The 18,173-nt window shown below is 42.4% G+C and overlaps 2 protein-coding genes across 5 annotated transcripts; one reads left to right on the top strand and one right to left on the bottom strand.

Moving 5' to 3' along the window:
- Positions 1 to 134: 134 nt before the first annotated feature.
- Positions 135 to 4,958, top strand: RBM48 (RNA binding motif protein 48). Of its 2 annotated transcripts, none has more exons than XM_020785233.3 (5): positions 135 to 377; positions 1,392 to 1,582; positions 1,748 to 1,893; positions 3,370 to 3,902; positions 4,712 to 4,958. In XM_020785233.3, exons 1-5 carry the CDS (start codon positions 261 to 263, stop codon positions 4,802 to 4,804), a joined length of 1,080 nt encoding a protein of 359 aa, XP_020640892.3. In that variant the 5' UTR covers positions 135 to 260; the 3' UTR covers positions 4,805 to 4,958. The 2 variants fall into 2 exon arrangements, with proteins under 2 accessions (XP_020640892.3, XP_020640894.3); XM_020785235.3 differs by having other exon boundaries at positions 269 to 836.
- On the bottom strand, positions 4,674 to 17,817 carry CLXN (calaxin). Of its 3 annotated transcripts, XM_020785236.3 has the most exons (6): positions 17,651 to 17,817; positions 16,005 to 16,160; positions 13,721 to 13,825; positions 12,433 to 12,584; positions 6,934 to 7,038; positions 4,674 to 5,170 (listed from the first exon to the last, which is right to left on the bottom strand). In XM_020785236.3, the coding sequence occupies exons 1-6, from the start codon at positions 17,706 to 17,708 to the stop codon at positions 5,120 to 5,122; spliced, it is 627 nt and encodes a 208-aa protein (XP_020640895.3). In that variant the 5' UTR covers positions 17,709 to 17,817; the 3' UTR covers positions 4,674 to 5,119. The 3 variants fall into 3 exon arrangements, with proteins under 3 accessions (XP_020640895.3, XP_072859282.1, XP_072859283.1); XM_073003181.2 differs by lacking the exons at positions 4,674 to 5,170; positions 6,934 to 7,038 and adding an exon at positions 10,497 to 11,096; XM_073003182.2 differs by lacking the exons at positions 4,674 to 5,170; positions 6,934 to 7,038 and adding an exon at positions 11,377 to 11,575.
- Between the last annotated feature and the right edge of the window lie 356 nt (positions 17,818 to 18,173).

Here is an 18,173-nt window from a genome sequence, read left to right on the forward strand (position 1 = left end):
CCAATAACACCCCGCGGCCCAGCCTCTGTTCCTCGCGGTGGTTGGCTGACGCCGATTGCCCGGGGTTCTTTCCGGGTTGTCGTGCTCTTTCACCTGCCTCGCCCCGCCCCTGAGCAGTGACCAATCCAAACGGAGGAAGCCGGCCTGCTCTACGCCAACCGCGCATTGCCGTGGCAATAGGGCAGCGTGAGTGGACGGGTGAGAAGTGGGCGCACGGGTGACGGTTGTCACACGCGACGCAGGAGACGGGCGAGGGCAAGATGGCGGCGGTCGCTGTTGGGGGAGATGTTGGGGGTGCGCATCAGCACCACGCACAGCAAGCGATCTGCGCTTCACGGGCCAAGTATCGAGAGGGACGCAGACCTCGTGCGGTGAAGGTAAAATGAGGAGTCCTTCGACTCCCTCTTTCTCTTGTCTTGGTCTGGGAAGCTTGCTTTTTCAGCTACAATTCCCAGCACTTCTTAACCAGCAGATAGCTACTGGAAGAGTCCGGAAATTATTGGCCTCCGAAGTAACTTCATTGTGCTTATTTTAACACCCTTCCCCTTAAAGAAGAACCCTGGCGCCTCTTACTAAAGGATCATGTGAAAGTATTTGTCCACTGCAATAGCTCATACCCGAGAAGAGGTACGCAGCCCGAGCATGAAAACCAGAGCTTTTCCTGTTGTTATTACGTACACCACACCCACTGACGCACTGGCAAACATCCAGTGGTGCATTGGGTGTGAAAAATTGAGGTTTCGTTTTGTGCCTAAGGCTGCCTACTGCTGATAGATCTGTCATGAATTGAACTCGTCCATTTTAAGGGAGCTAGACCACTGTTCTCGTTACTAAAGGTATGAATCGTGCCAGGAGCTGGCTGTTTTGCACGGTATTCAGTGCTTTCCAATTCTGTTAGCTGTATCTAGAGTCTCTTCTGGAAGTGTTTTTCAAACAGGCTATTCATGTCTTACTCGTACTTGTGTCTTGCCTGTAGAGAAATAGTATTGTACTACCATAATTGGTTATTTTTACATGATTATATCTTTGTTAGCTAGGTCCTACTGTAACAACTCAACACACACAATAAGATAAGCAAAGATTTGTCTCCAGTTTTTAGGTGTGGTATATTCATGGTGGATGGATTATTTAGCCTACAAATTGGATATGAGCAGAATTCTGTTTTCCAGTCTCCTTTTAAATAGTTGGCAGCTGTGCTTTAAAATTTAATTGATCAAATTGTTTCTGTACTAGTGCTCAAACACAGAATGTTAGTGAATTGCTTCACACCAAGTTGACTGCTGTCTACAAACAAGTTCAAAACAGGATGTCACACATAAACAATGTTTTAAAAAGCAAGTACTTGAGACTGAAGTGTTTATTAAAACAAATATTAATATGTCTTTTTTTAGGTGTATACTGTCAACTTAGAATCTCGATACTTGTTAATACAAGGTGTCCCTGCTTTGGGTGTCATGAAAGAATTAGTTGAGCAATTTGCATTATATGGCACCATTGAAGAATATAATCCGTTAGATGATTATCCAGCAGAAGAATTTACTGAGGTTTACTTGATCAAGTTTCAAAAAATACAAAGTGCAAGGTGAGAATTCATTTTCTCTTATAATCCCTAGTAATTTAAATGTTGAATTTTATTAAATACTATTAATATGCAAATTACAATGTGGTATTTGTTGTATTATCAATAAGTTCAGCTTAAAATGTTTCAATTAGTGTTTATTGTTTGACTATAACTTTCTTTTTTTAGGATAGCCAAAAGAAAACTTGACGAACGGAGTTTTTTCGGCAGTTTGCTACATGTGTGTTATGCTCCAGAATTTGAGAGTATACAGGAGACTAGAGAGAAACTGCAAGACAGAAGGAGATACATAGCAAAAGCAACTAGTAAAAAAGGTTTGTCTTTATACTTCTATGAAAGTTAAAAATTCTTAGTTTGCATGTTCCTTTATAACATCAGTACTTCCTGTATATCACTCACCTGTGGCAGAGCACAAGGAAGGGATGGCAACAAAAACAACCAGCATGAAAGTTAATGGCTTTTGGATAGATATCCTCCATGCCCCATTTCTTGGGGTTCTTGCCATGACCAACTGTAGGCTAAACTAAACGTGGCAGTAAATTCATCTTTCTGTTTTTAAAATTGTGACTTTATGGGGTTGTTACTGCAGTAAAAATTCCTCCCTAACTCATCTTTTGGAGTAGTGCTACCATAGGCACCAGTAAGAAATTTTTGCCCATATGTGAAAATTACCACACCTGTGATACTAGTAAGAGGGGAAGAATTCAGATACCCTTCCCTGCCTGTTGTAATACCAGCCCTGTTTGGGGATCCTTTTAATTAGTACAGCATTTCAAGAAATGGGAATACTAATGTCAAACGTGTATTTGATGTCGTATTTAATTCTATCCTTCAAGTAAGAGAGTAGAATGAAACAATATGAAAGTTACACTTCCTAGATGTAACACAGGCACAAGATACTTTTACATTTCGTATTGAAACTGATCTTAGTCTCTCTGAGTTTATTAGAATGTTTTCATTTTCTTTAGTATCCAAAGCAGAAAGTTCTATTTAATAATTACTGATTAAAGTTTTAAAAGAGAGTAAAGAAACTAATTAGAAAAATGTACTTAAAATATATTTTGGTGGCAGGAAAACTAATAAAATCTTGCAACACCTCGAACAGCAACAAGTCCTATTTTGCATAAGCTTTCATAGACTGCAACCCATTTCAGATTCATTTTGTTTGCACATTTTAGCTTATGTTGAAGAAATAGTTGCTGTTTAAAGTTTGCAAAGCATATTTTGCATGCTGTGGAGTAAAACCAACATCCCATTGGCAGTAATGTCAGCACCTACCCCCACTCCAGCTCTCAGTGCCTCCTGAGAACTAACCTTTGAGCGTTCTCCTAGTGGAACACTGCTTTTGGATACTACTGTGTCATCTTTAAAAAGTCTTTCCAAATATTAGATAAGTTTTTCATATACTTGAACCAAATGAACATTCCAATGGGGAGGAATTGTCTAGAGAGCAGTTTCAGGCAGTGGTGATTGTTTAAAGTTAATATTTGTTAAGTTCCATGAAACCCCTTTCAAAAATGAGTTAAAATGTTATATATGTGTTTGGCTGTAAACTATGTCTAAAACAATTTTTGTCTGTTTCTGTTCTGAGTTTTTCTATATTGAATTTTTTTCACATCACTTTCCTAAAAATTACCCTTTTAACTAAAACCGTTCTGAAAAATCTTTTAAAGGCATGAATGGGAATCTGGAATTCAGAATTTAAAACTCATCTTAATTTGGCAATAGTCTGTAATGCAGTAGAGCTGACTATGGTAGGCTAAATGTTAATTTGTTATTTTATGTTTAAGAGCCGTTACTGACAAAGAAGCAGGATTCTAATACATCTTCTCAGCTGAACACTTCTGGATCTTGTAACTCTGGTGCACCAATTAGTTACTGGAATCAGCCTGTGTGTGTTCGTGATCGTTTTGAATCACCCTGCTATGAACTGAGAAGTATACCACCTCTTTCAGAAGAGCACTTCCACAATATATTAACGGCACCTCAGTGTGTCAGTGACTGTACTGAAATGTCTGAGTTCTTCAGCCAGAGGGCTGTAACTCAGAATCTACACCAAGACATACCTAACTCCGGAGCCACTTGCCACTTGCAAAGAAAGCTTTCTTGTGATAATGGACTAGGCAGATTCATGCCCCGAACAACACAGCTACAAGAACGAAAGAGGAGACGAGATGAAGACAATAAACTTGCTCTTTTTGGAAGTGCCACTAACAGTGAGGAAACAATTATTGGCCCAAGGCTGCCTGAAACAGCCAAAATAGACATGGATGATGATTCCCTGAACACATCAGCAAGCTTAATTCGTAATAAGCTTAAGGAGGTATGTCCTAGTATACTGTGTTTCTGAAAAGTCCAATAGTTCCTGAATGCAGTAGAAATTGATTATTTGAAGACAACAATTGTTTTTCCATGTACATGGATTCTGTAGACACAAACCTGTTTGCAGGGGGATTGTTTTGGAAATGCCAAATTTCTTTTTTAAGTAGTGCACATGATGAAGCACCTTTCTTAAACTGTTCGTTATGTTTATTACTTGCTGACATTTCCAGTGTAGGCTGATCTAAAAACTACGAGGGAAGCTGCGTTTAAAAAGAAATACAAATGCTTTGTGTAATAGCTGCTCCTTTGAATTATGCATATTGTGACATTGCAGTGGCCTTTTCAGTTTTTAATATTGGGTCTTAATGTAAGACATAAAATGCAAAGAAATATGTCTCCTTTACTCTTAACATGTACAGAAACGTGATCAGAATTTTGTTCCACATGTCTTTTATATAGCAGTTAATTCTTGATGTTAGAATATATAGATTTATTGTTTTCTTTTCTTCAAGTACTGTGCATGAATGGTAACTATAAAATATTTGCCTTAATTCTGTTGCAACACTTCATTTCATATTTGTTCCATAACTGATGCTGTATGTGAATTGCATTGTTTGGAAATCGGCTCCCAAGTATAAACATTGTAACGTGAAGTAGTTTTTGTCTGCTGGCGAGCAGAAGTTTAACAGCTAAAATATATTCTATTAGAACTTTTGAGACCTTGAGGGAAATGTTAGACCAACAGAGAAAGAATTTGCAAAATGACAGCATATACTGTATACTAAGTTTATATTTTCCTTTTTAAATTAGGTTGCAGTTCCTGTTCAAATTCCAGACGTATATGGAGAGAGGTCCATGAATTGTCAAATAAATCCAACAGCAAAGCAGCGAAGACGAATATAAATAGTTCTTCGAAAATATACTGCACATTAAACTTGAACAGATAGTTTAATATTCTTACACAGCATTGTAATATGGCTTGCTCTGACAATGTTAAAATACTTGTATATATCCTATTTAATAAACTATCCATTATGGTACAATTCATTAACTAAAACCTATGTCTTACTACTTTTAGGAATATCTTCTGCTAAACTGTTACTCTCAAGCAAGATGATTATTGAAACTAAGGCACTTAAATCTTTGTAGGAAAAGCAGATTCTTTGGATAATGCGTCATTTTCATAGTAATTCAAATAATGGCATTTCACTCACAGAGCTACAGGTCATGAGTATCTTGGAAAACGTCTGCTTCAAATGACATCCTGCACTGTAAAATAAAACATCAGGTTAAAGAATTTAAAACAGCATGCAATGTCAAATAACTTAAGCCTTGCATGGTATGAACAGCCCAAAAGCCAACAGAATGAAACTGTGGCCTATATCTAACAATGTCATTGTGATAGCTTAAGACTCATTGAGTAAAATCCTGTTGACTTAGTCCCATTGGCATAAACTGGATCAGGGTGCCAGAAATAATTTAAATTACTTTGAAACTACTTATCCCCCTTGTTTTACCTTCAGAAACTCTTCAGGATTTTCTTTTGCCCTGGGGGAGCCTTGAGTTATGTGTGGGGAGTGGCTTAATAGTTAGAAATCACTACCAGATTGTTAGTCAGGATCAGGACTGCTGCTGGTGATCGAGAGGCAATTTATGTCTCTTAAACCACTCTCCCCATAACTATGTCCCTAAGCTCCCAAAGGCTTCCCTAGGGCTGAAGAGAGTCACAGGAAGCCTCTGAAATTTAAATGGGAGCTAGAAAGCTTTGGATTAATTTGAATTATTTCTGGCGCACTGATCTTATTTATCCCAGTAGATCTATGCCAACAGAATTTTGCCCACTGTGTTAGCGGTTGCACATTTTCAAAGTGTGGTAGTTAAAAGTCATTTTTGTCATAGACATGCCTGCAGAATAGTAGGACCCAAAACAGTTGCATTCACTCCATTATTACAACATTGGATTTAAACCTGTTAATTTAACATAAAAACTCAGTCCTGACCTTTTTGTAGCATGGTATCTCTATTATGAAAAGCCTTGTGGCGTGGTGGTTGAACTGCGACATTGCAGTCAAGACTCTGCTCATGACCTGAGTTTGATCCCGATGGGCTCAGGCAGTATCAGCTCAGGGTTGACTCGGCTTCCCATCCTTCCAAGGTCGGTAAATTTAGTACTCAATTCACAGGGTGGGGGGGGGGCAATGTGTAGACTGCATAATTAAATTGTAAACCATGCAGAATGCTTTAAGCACAATGAGTTATATAAGCAGCATACTCTGTTGTGAATTCTGTACAAAGGAGTTGTGCATGTCCACACTTTCTCGCATTAACAACCAATCTCCATTATCTGTGACATTTTACTTCTAAGTCTATCGGTTTTAGAAGTAGTTTATCAAGCTTCTGCTTTTCAAGAAATGTAAGCCAAATTCCTTCTGGATGCGCAAAACTAGTCACACAGTTCTTTGGATCTTGACTGTGGATCTTCTGTGCTTTTGATACTGTGTTTTGATAAGACTGGTCTATACCATAGCCAAATGTACTGACCACCAGTGCTTCAAAGAAGAATTTACCAGCTTTACATACAAGCAAATAATTTGTTGCAAAATTAGGTGATCTTTATTTGCACTAAGTTGTAGCCATTGGTCCCCATACTCTCTACATCAGTGTTCCCCAACCTTGGGCCTCCAGATGTTCTTGGACTTCAACTCCCAGAAATCCTGGCCAGCAGAGGTGGTGGTGAAGGCTTCTGGGAGTTGTAGTCAAAGAACATGGAGGCCCAAGGTTGGGGACCACTGCTCTACATGATGCAAGATGAATTTGTGAGCAAAATTTGGGGAAATGTATGTGGAAGCTGAAGGGGGACAAAAGTGGCCTCAAGGGCCTCATTTTACCCATGCTAGTATAGGCAGCTTGCTTATTTTGAAAAGGTTACTATTCTGCTATTTGGGAATACTATGAATATATTAATCTGCAATTATATTCTGTAGAACAGACTTGCTGTTATAGCAATTCTGTGTTGCTGTATATATACATACATTCATATCAGGTAAACAGGGTCCAAATGCTTCTAAAAGGAGATTCTCATCTTTTACAGCCTTTTCAAAATCTGCATAAGAGAGTTTGCCATCATGGTCATAGTCCTGTAAAAGAAGAGAAGACCTAATTGGTTAACATTCTTAGATATATTTAGGCACTCTTGAAATTAAACAACCCCTATGGAATTCAGTAAGCCATACTGCTGATATGCACACATCCACAATATTGCTTATCCATGTGTTGGTATAACTGAACTGAGGCTTTTATATTGCCACCCCCTCTGCTGGTATCCTTTAAACCAATGGTCCCCAACCTTGGGCCTCCAGATGTTCTTGGACTTCAACTCCCAGAAGCCTTCACCACCACCTCTGCTGGCCAGGATTTCTGGGAGTTGAAGTCCAAGAACATCTGGAGGCCCAAGGTTGGGGACCACTGCTTTAAACCACACAGGGAGTGCCCCCAGATTGCTTTACACCTAAACCTGTGGAGAAAGTTCTCCCCTTAATGGAGCTTCCAATGGGAAATAAATTAGTTCTAGCTCATACCCCATTCCCCACTGCTGATTTATTTAACTGGAAACAAGATCTTCCACCATATCGAGAGCCCCTTCAGAAGTACCCAGACTTGATCCAATGGATCATTACTACTCACCACTCTTCTGAGCAGCCTCCTAAGTGAAGATGAGAAATGCCAGGCTCTTGCTAAGACCTACGCCTGGCAACAAACAGCCGGTGGCAATGGAACAGTTGATTGGCCTGAAGCAGCAGCCCTCAAAACCCGAGTTATTGATCCCAATCCTAAAAAGCTTGCTGGGGCCTGCCTGCTGAAAGCAGCAAGAAATGTTGTAATTCGTGGCTTCAGACTAGGAGTGCCAAACTTTCACAGAGTGTATGAGATTGTTTAAAAAAACCACGGAATTCCCAAATAAATTCCTGACGAGGCTCAAGGATGGTTTTCACCGGTACACTGACCTTGATCCGGATTTGGAATCAACAGCCAGTTACGGTACAGGTGCAGCTCCAAAAGCACCCAGCCATGTGCGACTGCAGCCACTGAACTGCCCGAGTCCTGCAGCTGGTCTGGTCAGATAGCTATGCATCAGCTGTAGCACAGCTACACAAAAGCACTTTGCGCATGTCTCTCTGCTGTCTGTCTACTCATTGTCTACGATACAATCTCTGAGGAGAGATACCTGCTCAATAAAATGCTATGTACAACAACTCTGAGTCAAGTTTCTTTATTAGACAAGGCAGCTCAGGGCCATGCTCCTTGGGAAGGATATTGCAGGGAAAAGGGAGGGACACAAACTCTATTTTCATTGATAATGATGGGAAGGGTGGGAAGGAATGCATGGTTTGCCAATCATGAGCTGTGTGAATGGGATGGCTCATGAGGCTGAGGGGGCTAATCAATAGTCAGGAGCTAGGGGCTGGGCAAGATATCATTGGGATGGATACAAGCTGGCCCCACCAATCATGAGCCAAGAGGCGAGGGTGGGAGGGATTCAAATCCCCCCCCCCCAATCATGAACCAGGAGGTAAGGGACAGGTGGATTGACAGTGGTAGGGATTCAAGCTGGCCCTCCAATCATAAGTCACAAATTTAGTATTGTAAAAGGGACCCAAGCTGCCCAATTGTAAGTAAAAACAGAAGGGAGAGTCCAAGTGCAAACTCAACATTACCCAACCAGGAAGGAGAGCAGGAAGATGGACAGTGAAAGGGCCAGGCCTTGAACTGTGTAGAGTTGTGTAGAATCAGATGGACAACAGACTATAGGAGCCCTGGAAAGCACAGCCTAAGAATTCTTGCCTGAAGTATAACTTTACACGGCTCTAGTCACTAACCTTGCCACTAATCATGAGCTAGGGCAGGGGAAAGAGGGAGTAATGTGAGGCCATCCTATAGATCAATAAAGTTTTCTTTGGCTGCCTCCTGTGGTTCTCTCAGACAGTGGCGTGGGTGGACATTTAAATGAAAGAAAGGCAGATGTCATGGGGGCATCCTGACTGCACCAGATGAACTAGGACGGCCTTAGCGTTCTACGGCACAAACTGGTGTTGCAATGGGTTTCATGGCAGCTGCAGAAAGGACTTGCATTTGGGGGAAATAGCACGCTGTACCTTTAACAGGCATCTCCCTCTTAATGGTAAGAGTCTGATTCAACCAGCCTAAGGCTAGCTTGGTTAGTTAGGATTGTGCCCTAAGTCAGGACGAGAAAAAGAAACATTTATTTTAGTGCTAACATCTTCTGAATTTGGACCAGGGTTCTGTGACATAAATAGTGCTTTGAATGGCAATTAGTTCTCCAACGTCTTCTAATATTCCATTCTTGACTCTTACCTAAAAAGGAGTAGGTAAATAGCTCCACATAATTATCTAAGATAGTTAATGGATGCTCATTTGGAGATACTATTTATCATTTATGAGCTTATAAGAAAAACTAAAACAAAACAGCCCAATAGCAGCCCGTGCAGAAGTATTTATGATCCACAGGACAAGACTTTTATTTCATTCTTGCAAGCAGCCTGGTTGGGCTTAAGAGTGTGATATTTAAATAGCTATTGACATACCACTGAAGACATAATGAGTGAACGTGTCACATGACCTCTGAGGTCACATGATTGCTGGAGCAACAGTGCTCTAGGTTCATGACAGTTGGTCTTTGCCCACTTGCTGCTTTCCTACCTTAACAGCCATTGGGAGCAGAGTGAGTTAAAGAGACCTTGGCCTTTCAAAATTACTTACATTTACCTTTCATCTGGGATTAACCGTGGACTTTCTCAGCCATTCAGGTTCATAGTTTGTAGAGATGTACTCTGTATCAACGGACAGGATTGCCTCCTGTTTTGTCTATAGCTCTGGAAACTACATTTAGGTGTTGCCTGGGTAGTGTAGGTTTAAAGTGGTGAGGTCTGGCAGGGCAGTTGATGTGGTACTTTTGAGAGGTTGCTGTTGTTTTTTAATGAAGATAAATGGGTTTGTTAGGGGGCAGCCAGATGTAAGCTGTAACAGACTTTCCACACAGATGGGAAAGAGTAGCAGTTGTGGGGATCTTTTTCTGGTTGCCCCTTTCTGATGGAGCCATGGGTGTAGTTGTTGGAAATGAAACATTTCTGTTCCATTTCTGAAACATTTGCCCATTCTGCATGATTAATCTGTGTATTTCATCCCTAGCATTCATTAGATTGTGTTCGGTTAACCTTCCTTAATAACCATAATTGGAAAAAAAGTTTAATGTTTATGTTGTTCAGAAATGAACAACAGACCTCTTTACATGTTGTTTCCGAGTCCGAAGGGTTCCAAAGATTATTGCGTCTGAAATATTTACCCATTTAATGTGTTATTATGCCAGGATCTATTGACTTGTTCAGCTTAATAGTTCTCTTTCTGGGTTGATTTCTCTTGTGTTTATTTCCATATTCATAGTGTTAATTACTTGCTCAAAATTTAAAGAGATAGAGGTTTATAAATGTTAATACGTATCATATAACTATCTTCTAGGTAAAACAACATATCTTATGGTTAGGCACTGACCAGGTAAGGGATCAAAACTCAATTTAGATTTATTTATTTTTTACTACCTTCCCTTCTCGTACAGGCCAAGACACCAACCAGGTAAGAGATTGTGAAGGAGAACAGCGTAGTGTGTTGTCCTCCGAGGAAAACAGACAAGAGATAGTAACTGGATGTGCAGTGGGAGAATTGATCAAAATAGATGAGGGAGTAATGGGAAGGAATAAGGCAGTAGAGATATTCTTAGCAGAGGGTAGACAAGCCAGAAAGGGGAGGAGTTAGATTTGATGAGGTAGGAGGAGATTATAAAAGAGGGGGAGAAGGAAAAGAAGGGGGAAGAACAGGGAGTTGAAAAAGAGGACAAGGGCACTCAGACTGAGGAGAAAGAACTACAAAAGTATGGGCCGATCGAACTAGTGTGTGAGTTCCCGAATCTCTGAACTGGGGGAGGCTTATTACCAGATCGCCCTCAAAGCCTGGTGGAGAAAGATAAGTCAAAGTTGAAAACGGGATGGAGTATGGTAGCAGTTCCAAGATATAGGGAAGAAGGTAACCTATATTGGTACCACCAGTTACCTGCCGTATCTGGAGGGTAACTACATGAAGCATCCCTGTTGCAGGACGATCTGCGCAGCCTTGAGTTTCCCAACTTGGAACAAAATGGATCAGAGTCCCCATGGGGTGAAGAGGGAGTGAAGGAAGTAAAGAATGTGCATGTGACAAATGTTAAAAGTTACAAGTTATTGCCAGAATTAAGTTTGTTGGACCCTTTCCATGTTGATGATTCAGAAGCTAAAAGGAATAAAGAAGCCATGTTTCTACCATTATCCTCGTCTCCATCTATTTTTGCCGCTGAAAGGAAAGACTCGCCTCTTACAGAGAAAGAGCCCAATCACAGAGATCAAATCTAATTTTGGTTTTTTTCCCCATTTTTACAACTTTGCCTCCTTATACAGCCCAAGACACCAACCAGGTAGGAGATCATACCTAATTTTGGTTTATTTTTTCCATTTTTACCACCTTCCCTCCTTATGCAGGTGAAGACATTGACCAGGTAAGGAATCAAAACCAATTTCTGTTCATTTTTTTCTGTTTTAACTGCCTTCTTGCCTTATTCAGGTAAAGACACTGAGAAGGTAAGAGATGAAAACATATTTTCAGTTCTTTTTTGCATTTTTACCACCTTCCCTCCTTCTACAGGTAAAGACACTGACTAGATAAGAGATCAAAACTAATTTTGGTTTATTTCTTCCTTTTTAACTGCCTTCCCTCCTTATAAAGGTAAAGACACCAACCAGGTAAGAGATCAAATCTAATTTTGGTTTATTTCTTCCTTTTTAACTGCCTTCCCTCCTTATACAGGCCAAGACACCAACCAGATAAGAGATCAAACTTAATTTTGGTTTATTCTTTTCCATTTTCACAACCTTGCCTCCTTATACAGGTAAAGACACCGTCCAGGTAAGAGATCAAACCTAATTTTGGTTAATTTTTTCCATTTTTACTATCTTCCCTTCTTATACAGGTAAAGACACCAACCAAGTAAGGGATCAAAACTAATTTTGGTTTATTTTTTGCATTTTTACCACCTTTCTGCTTTAAAGTGTCTTACCACTGTTGTTCCAGCCAGTTAGATTTCCCATTCCCAATTGGTATAATAAATAGAGACTGTCCACTGGATTAGTTCTTTACTAATGAACAGTACTTTTGAACTGCCTGATTTCATTTGTCCTTCTTTTCATCTCCAGAAAAATCTGCAGTACTGTAGATGTTTTCAGACAAATATTCCAGTTAATCATTAATATTAAATATGAAAATGTTATATACTTCAAGTTGGACCTAAACAATTGTACCTAGAGTAGACCCACTGAAATTGAACTTAATCATTAGATTATAATGCATTGATTTTAATAATTTGAATATGATTAAATTTGGATCCAATTCTGCATCTCTCACAAGTGATGACTTTAAATTATGGCACTTACCATTTTCTTTAGTGTTATTTCTACTAAGTCTTTAATTCCTTCATCAGGATCTTCTTCTGATGGTTGTTTCAGCAGGCTATTCTTCAACATATGAAACATTTCCTCTCGTGAAATATATCCATCGCTATTCAAATCATAGACGTCAAAGCAGTCTTTGGAAAAGATAACCGAATTAATTTTTATCTGACTTTTGCTTTTTCCCCTTTAAAGCTTCCTGCTATTGCTCTATCTCAGTGGTAGAGAACGGGGTAAATTACCCCAAATGGGGTAAAAATTAAAATCCTGAGATTAATGAGGATGTGACCCTAACCCCCTTCCCTCCCTCTCCTACTCCTCTTCTGCCTGGAGGAGGGTCCCCAGCTGCCCGATTGTCCTCTTCCTACTCCCTTCTCCGGCCCAGCTGCAACTGAGCCACGGCAGATGACGGCCGTGACGGGCCCTGGTTGGTGGCATATGGCAGCTGAGGCGGCGGAAGCAGGGCCGGCCATGGCAGAGGGCAAGACCGGGGTGAGTGGCCAGAGTGCCCCAGCCAGGAGGAGCCTCTCCTTCCAGTGCCTGGAGAGGTGGATCGCGGTCGAGGGGGTGGGCACGGCCATGACGGCGGCCCAGGCCAGGCTCAGCCTCCCGATGCTGGGACGCCAACCGCCCCACACCCTGTCCCCATTCCTGGAGGACCCCGTCAGGTGGCAGCAGGGCTTGCCCGTCTGTGTGGCTTCCTTCAGCGGCGCCTCCATGCTGGCCGAGCCTGGCGGAGCCTCTTGCCCTCCGTGTGCCAGCTGTCACAGCACTTCAACGGCAAGGTCTGCGGGAGCCCTGATGCCGAGGCCCGATGTGGCCGCCCCAGTGAGCAGCCGCTGGTGCTGGAGTGGGAGGTGGCATCAGGCACCTCCGACGGGCAAGCCACCTGCTGCTCTTCAATGGCACCCAGGAGCCACCTGCTGGTGGAGAAAGGGAGCCACCCCCGCAGGGCCAAGGACTGGGTGCGGCCCCACCAGGTGGCGGAGGAGGAAGCCTGGCTGCGGGTGATGTGGTGGCAGCAGCACTTGACTGACAGAGACCCTTCCTTTCAAATCAAGGGGGTAATGTTGGCGTATATAAATTTTTTAGGGGGTGGAAGGTAAAAAAGTTCCCTGACCCCTGCTCTATCTGGTCATTCCCACTCTTACATATGTCCTGTGGTAGTAAAAGAAATTCAGATGATAAAGAGGGCTGAACCTTATATAAAAAACCTAGCTTGAGAAAAATTTATGACTAGCATTAAGTTGTGCTACTGCCATAGAAACCTTACATTTCATCTTCTCTTCCAGTGATCCTCGAAGAAATATTGATAAGCCTTCTACCCATTCCGTTACACTGATACAGCTGTCATTGTCCTTGTCAAAAGCACGGAACACTAAATGGAGGGGGGGAAATGTTATAAAACCGCATAGATGTACTTTTAATTGATAGAGCCCAAATCTTAAAAATCCCAACAAGACTATGTCAGTGCATATAGAAAATAAAACAATGGCCCATAGACTGAAAACATTTGATATGATGTGCAAGGGAAGTCTACTACAGTGGTACATCGACTTACAAACGTCTCCAATTGCGAACATTTCGAGTTACGAATGGCTCCGTTCACAAAATGTTGCTTCTACTTGCAAATGGAGCCTCGACTTGCAAACAAAAAAACCCTTTCCTGCCCTTTTTTTGACCTAAGTTTATCTTAGGTCAAAAGAAGAAAAAATTTAAAAAAATTCTCCCCCTAGTGGTAGAGTACGGATTAACCAGCTTTGCATTAGTTCCTATGGAAACTAATGCCACTACTTGCGAACATCGCCTAAACATAAAAATGAAAAACAGTCAGTACGGATTAAATGGTTTTCAATGCATTCCTATGGGAAATGGTGCTTCGACTTACGAACTTTTCAACATACGAACGCCGTTCCAATACAGGTTACGTTTATAAATCGAGGTACAGTGGACCCTCGACGTACGCACGGCTCGACATGCGTACCTATTGAGGTACAGACTTCTCCGGCCGCAAGATTTCCAATCGACTTGTGGCTGGAGAATCGACCTATGGGCCAGAAGGGGGGAAGCGGGGAAAGTGCCAAATTCAAATCTGCCGCTTTCCCCGTCTCCCCCTTCGAGTCCGTAGGCCACCGTGCCTCCAGATGTTTTCCAGGGCTTCTCCACCGCCATGGGAGGTATCTCAGTGGTCCCCCCAGCCGATCCAGCCTCTGAAGCCCATGGCGGCGGAGAAGGCCTGCAGAGGTCTCCCTCGCTGCCGATCATGCTTTGGAGGCTCGATCAGTGGCAAGGGGGACCTCCAGAGGCCTTCCCCGCCGCCATGGGAGGCCTCTTGGAAGTCCCCCCTGCCACCAATCGAGTCTTCAAAGCACGATCGATGGTGGGCAGGGACCTCCGAGAGGCCTCCCATGCTGGCGGGGAAGGCCTGCAGAGGTCCCCCGCCCCTGCAGGCTTTCCCAGGGTGGACCCGGCCTACCAGGGGAGGGCTTCCCCCGGCAGGCCCAGTCTACCAGGCTTTCCCCGGCAGTAGACCGGGCTTACTGGGGGAAGCCCTCCCCTGGTAGGCCCGGTCCACCCTGGGAAAGTCTGCTTCAGTGGGGGTGGGGGACCTCCGAGAGGCCTCCAGCAGCGGCAATGGTGGCAGCGAGGGACTCCTGGAAGGCTTCGGAAAGGTAAGTTCTATTTATTTTAATTTTTTTGTGGGGGGGTGTTCTTGGGCCGGTTACGTAGTAAATGGTTTTCAATGCATTTCTATGGGAAATGCATATCCGACCTACAGACTTTTCGACCTATGGACACCATTCCAATACAGATTAATTCTGTAGGTCGAGGGTACACTGTACCACTGTACAGTGGACCCTCTACTTAAGGAATTAATCCGTATTGGAATGGTGGCTGCAAGTCGAAAAGTCTGTAAGTCGAATCTCCATTGACCTACAATGCACTGAAAACCGATTAATCCCATAACCAGTGGTTTTTATTCTATTTTTATTCCATTTTGGTTTTTTTCTGGTCTGTAAGTCGATTCTCTGGCTGCAAGTCGAATCTAAATTTTGTGGCCAGAGAAGTCTGTAACTCGAAAAGTCTGTAAGTCGAGCCGTCTGTAAGTCGAGGGTCCACTGTATTCAAAGTAAAAACAAATCCTTGAGAAGCCTAGCAATTTTGCATCTCAACCATAACTGATTCTTTGTCACTGAGTGGGAGTTTTAAAAACATAGTTACAATAATGTTGAAAGCACAGTTTCTAGTGACAGCATAAAGCTTCACCTTGCATTTATATTTTACTATTATTCACCTGTTACTCAACTATTATTAATTTCCTCATTACAACAGTAGAAATACACCAGTCATGCTTCATGTTGCCCTGGGCAGAAGAAACTGAAAACATACATTAATTGTTGTGCAAAATGTAATACCCAAACAATTAAATTTTCTGTTATATCAACTTTGCAAATGAACTAAAACATAATAGAAATATTTTCAAAATTGCCATGCAAAAGGATTTTTAACATATATTTTAAACACATACAAATGTAAAAATGATAATTTAATCTCACCTCTGTCCATGAGCATGTCATCTGTCATTCCAAATGTGACATGAAGGATATTTCTAAATGAGTTACGATCTAAGCCAACAGCAGTAGGTCGGTCACTAGGCTCCACTCGCAAGGAATTGAAAAGTTTTATGAGACATTCAACTTCAAATCTATTGACTAAACAATAAGTTATGACAATAATTAAAGGAGTGTTATAGAAATAAAAAAGTCACAACAGGTACAACTGCTTTGAAATGCCTTCAACAAGAAAGTTTCCCTGTCACTGAATCTCTTGTCTTCAAGAGTGATCACTTCAAGTGATCATTTGATCACCATTTTAGCTTTTGTTGATTCTTTTAGTCTTCCTGCTGATTTATCCTGATTATGTTTTATCCTAATCAGCTCTCAACTTTTTATTTTATTGTTGTTTTACTATTTATCTGGGAAGATTCAGCCCCCGAACAGGTTATTCAATCTCCATAATAAATAAAAAACATGAAAATAATCATATAATCGTAATCCTGGAACTGAAGAACTGGAAGGGACCCTATGGGAACCCAACTCCCAGCCTCTGGATACCTAAACCACTGAGCTATTCAGTAGTTCAAAACACTTTGGTAACAATTGTGTCTAATGAAGCTTTGAAACAATGTTAAATCTCTCTTGGAGGAAGGGAAGGATTAAAATGTAGTATATTAAAATAATACATTTTAATGTACTACATTTTAATCCTTCTCTTCCTCCAAGGAGCCAGCTGGATATCTTGGTGGGTTAGGGTTAGGGCCAGAGGCTGGGAGTTCGATTTTCCACTGTGCCTCCTGTGACTAGAGCCAGCCTGTGTGGCCTTGGACAAGCTGCACAGTCCCAGAAGAAGGGAATAGTAAACCATGTCTGAGTACTTTCTACCTAGAAAATCCTGGAAAGGGTTCACCACAAGTCAGAATTGACTTTATGGCACACAGTTATTGTCACTACTCTATTTATACCCCATCTTTCTTTTAAGGCAGTGGTTCCCAAGCCTGGGTAACCCAGGCGTTCTTGGATTGCAATTCCCAGAAGCTTCACCACCAGTTGGGACTTGCAGTCCGGGAACCCTTGCTCTAAGGAGTTCATGGGCCTCCCTCTTTTTCTTATTCACAACAACCCTGTGAGGAGGTTAGTCCAAGAAAGTGAGTGGCCCCAGGTCACACAGTGAGCTTCGCAGCTGAGTTGTGATTGGAGCCTGGTTCTCCTCAAACGTAATCCAACCACTGCACCACACTGCCCGGTTCCAGCCCTCTTTGTGGTATTTTCAACTCTTCTCATTTTTACCTTATAACCTCATTCTGGTAAATCAAACCACTGAGTACGACAGGGTATATCTGACTTCTGCAAAAGCCCCGAATCAGGATTGTTATTGTTTTCCTCCAAGGAGATCCCGGCTGTTGCCATGATTTCTCTCTCGCTCCTTGCCAACAACCTTGTGAAGTCGGGGAGTCAGCGTGAAAGCGCCCTGGCAGGGAGCTTCAATGCTGGATCGAGGTGGATCGAGCTGTAGAGATTACGTGGGGACACCCACATGCTTCTCTACGGAACCAGCAACACATGAACACGCGCACGCACGCACACACACACACACATATTGAAGGAGTGGCTGAAACTGAGGAGAGAGCCCAACCACTACTCACAATGCTTAGCGGTTTTACAAAGGGACTCGGCGAGTTTCTGCAGCTTCTTTCTATTCATCTTCAGCTGCGCGGCTTTGCTCGGCGGCCCGAAGCCACGCGGTTACCGTGGCAACAGAAGATTCCGGCCGTCGCCGCCGCGCGAGGCGGGAAGTGGCGTCACGGCCGGAGGAAGGAGGGCGGGAAGAAAGAAGCGGCGCTCCGAAGCGACGCGCTTCCTCTTGCCTCAGCGGCGCGTCAGGGTGCCGAGCCCCCCCCCCCCTCCTCGCTGCTCCCGTTACCCCCACAGGCGTTCCCCCTCGGTATTACGGGGCTGCTTGTTTTGTGCTCCGTGGAGTATTATCCAGAAAAAAAATGTACGCTCTTGCGGGGCTTGGCCTTACTTGTAAGGGCCGAATCGCTCCAGAATCTATGGCCAAAACTGTTGTGATTTTCAGCGAGCTAATAAAAGGATCACTCACCCTTGCATTTTTTTCATACTTTTCTTTCCCTTCTCCTTTTCTTTCCCTTTTCTTCTCTTTTTCCT

Source organism: Pogona vitticeps, chromosome 6 (genome assembly GCF_051106095.1).
Source record: "Pogona vitticeps strain Pit_001003342236 chromosome 6, PviZW2.1, whole genome shotgun sequence".
In the NCBI taxonomy this organism is placed as follows: Eukaryota; Metazoa; Chordata; class Lepidosauria; order Squamata; family Agamidae; genus Pogona; species Pogona vitticeps.

Bases quoted from the DNA above. Each gene is read 5' to 3' on its own strand.
- RBM48 (XM_020785233.3), top strand. From the start codon at position 261: ATGGCGGCGGTCGCTGTTGGGGGAGATGTTGGGGGTGCGCATCAGCAC. The intron at 378-1,391 runs GTAAAATGAGGA...GTCTTTTTTTAG, and splicing joins GCAGACCTCGTGCGGTGAAG to GTGTATACTGTCAACTTAGA. The intron at 1,894-3,369 runs GTTTGTCTTTAT...TTTATGTTTAAG, and splicing joins AAAAGCAACTAGTAAAAAAG to AGCCGTTACTGACAAAGAAG.
- CLXN (XM_073003181.2), bottom strand. From the start codon at position 17,708: ATGAATAGAAAGAAGCTGCAGAAACTCGCCGAGTCCCTTTGTAAAACC. The intron at 13,826-16,004 runs GTGAGATTAAAT...CCCTCCATTTAG, and splicing joins TGACATGCTCATGGACAGAG to TGTTCCGTGCTTTTGACAAG. The intron at 11,097-12,432 runs GTAAGTGCCATA...TTTTGTTCCAAG, and splicing joins AAATAACACTAAAGAAAATG to TTGGGAAACTCAAGGCTGCG.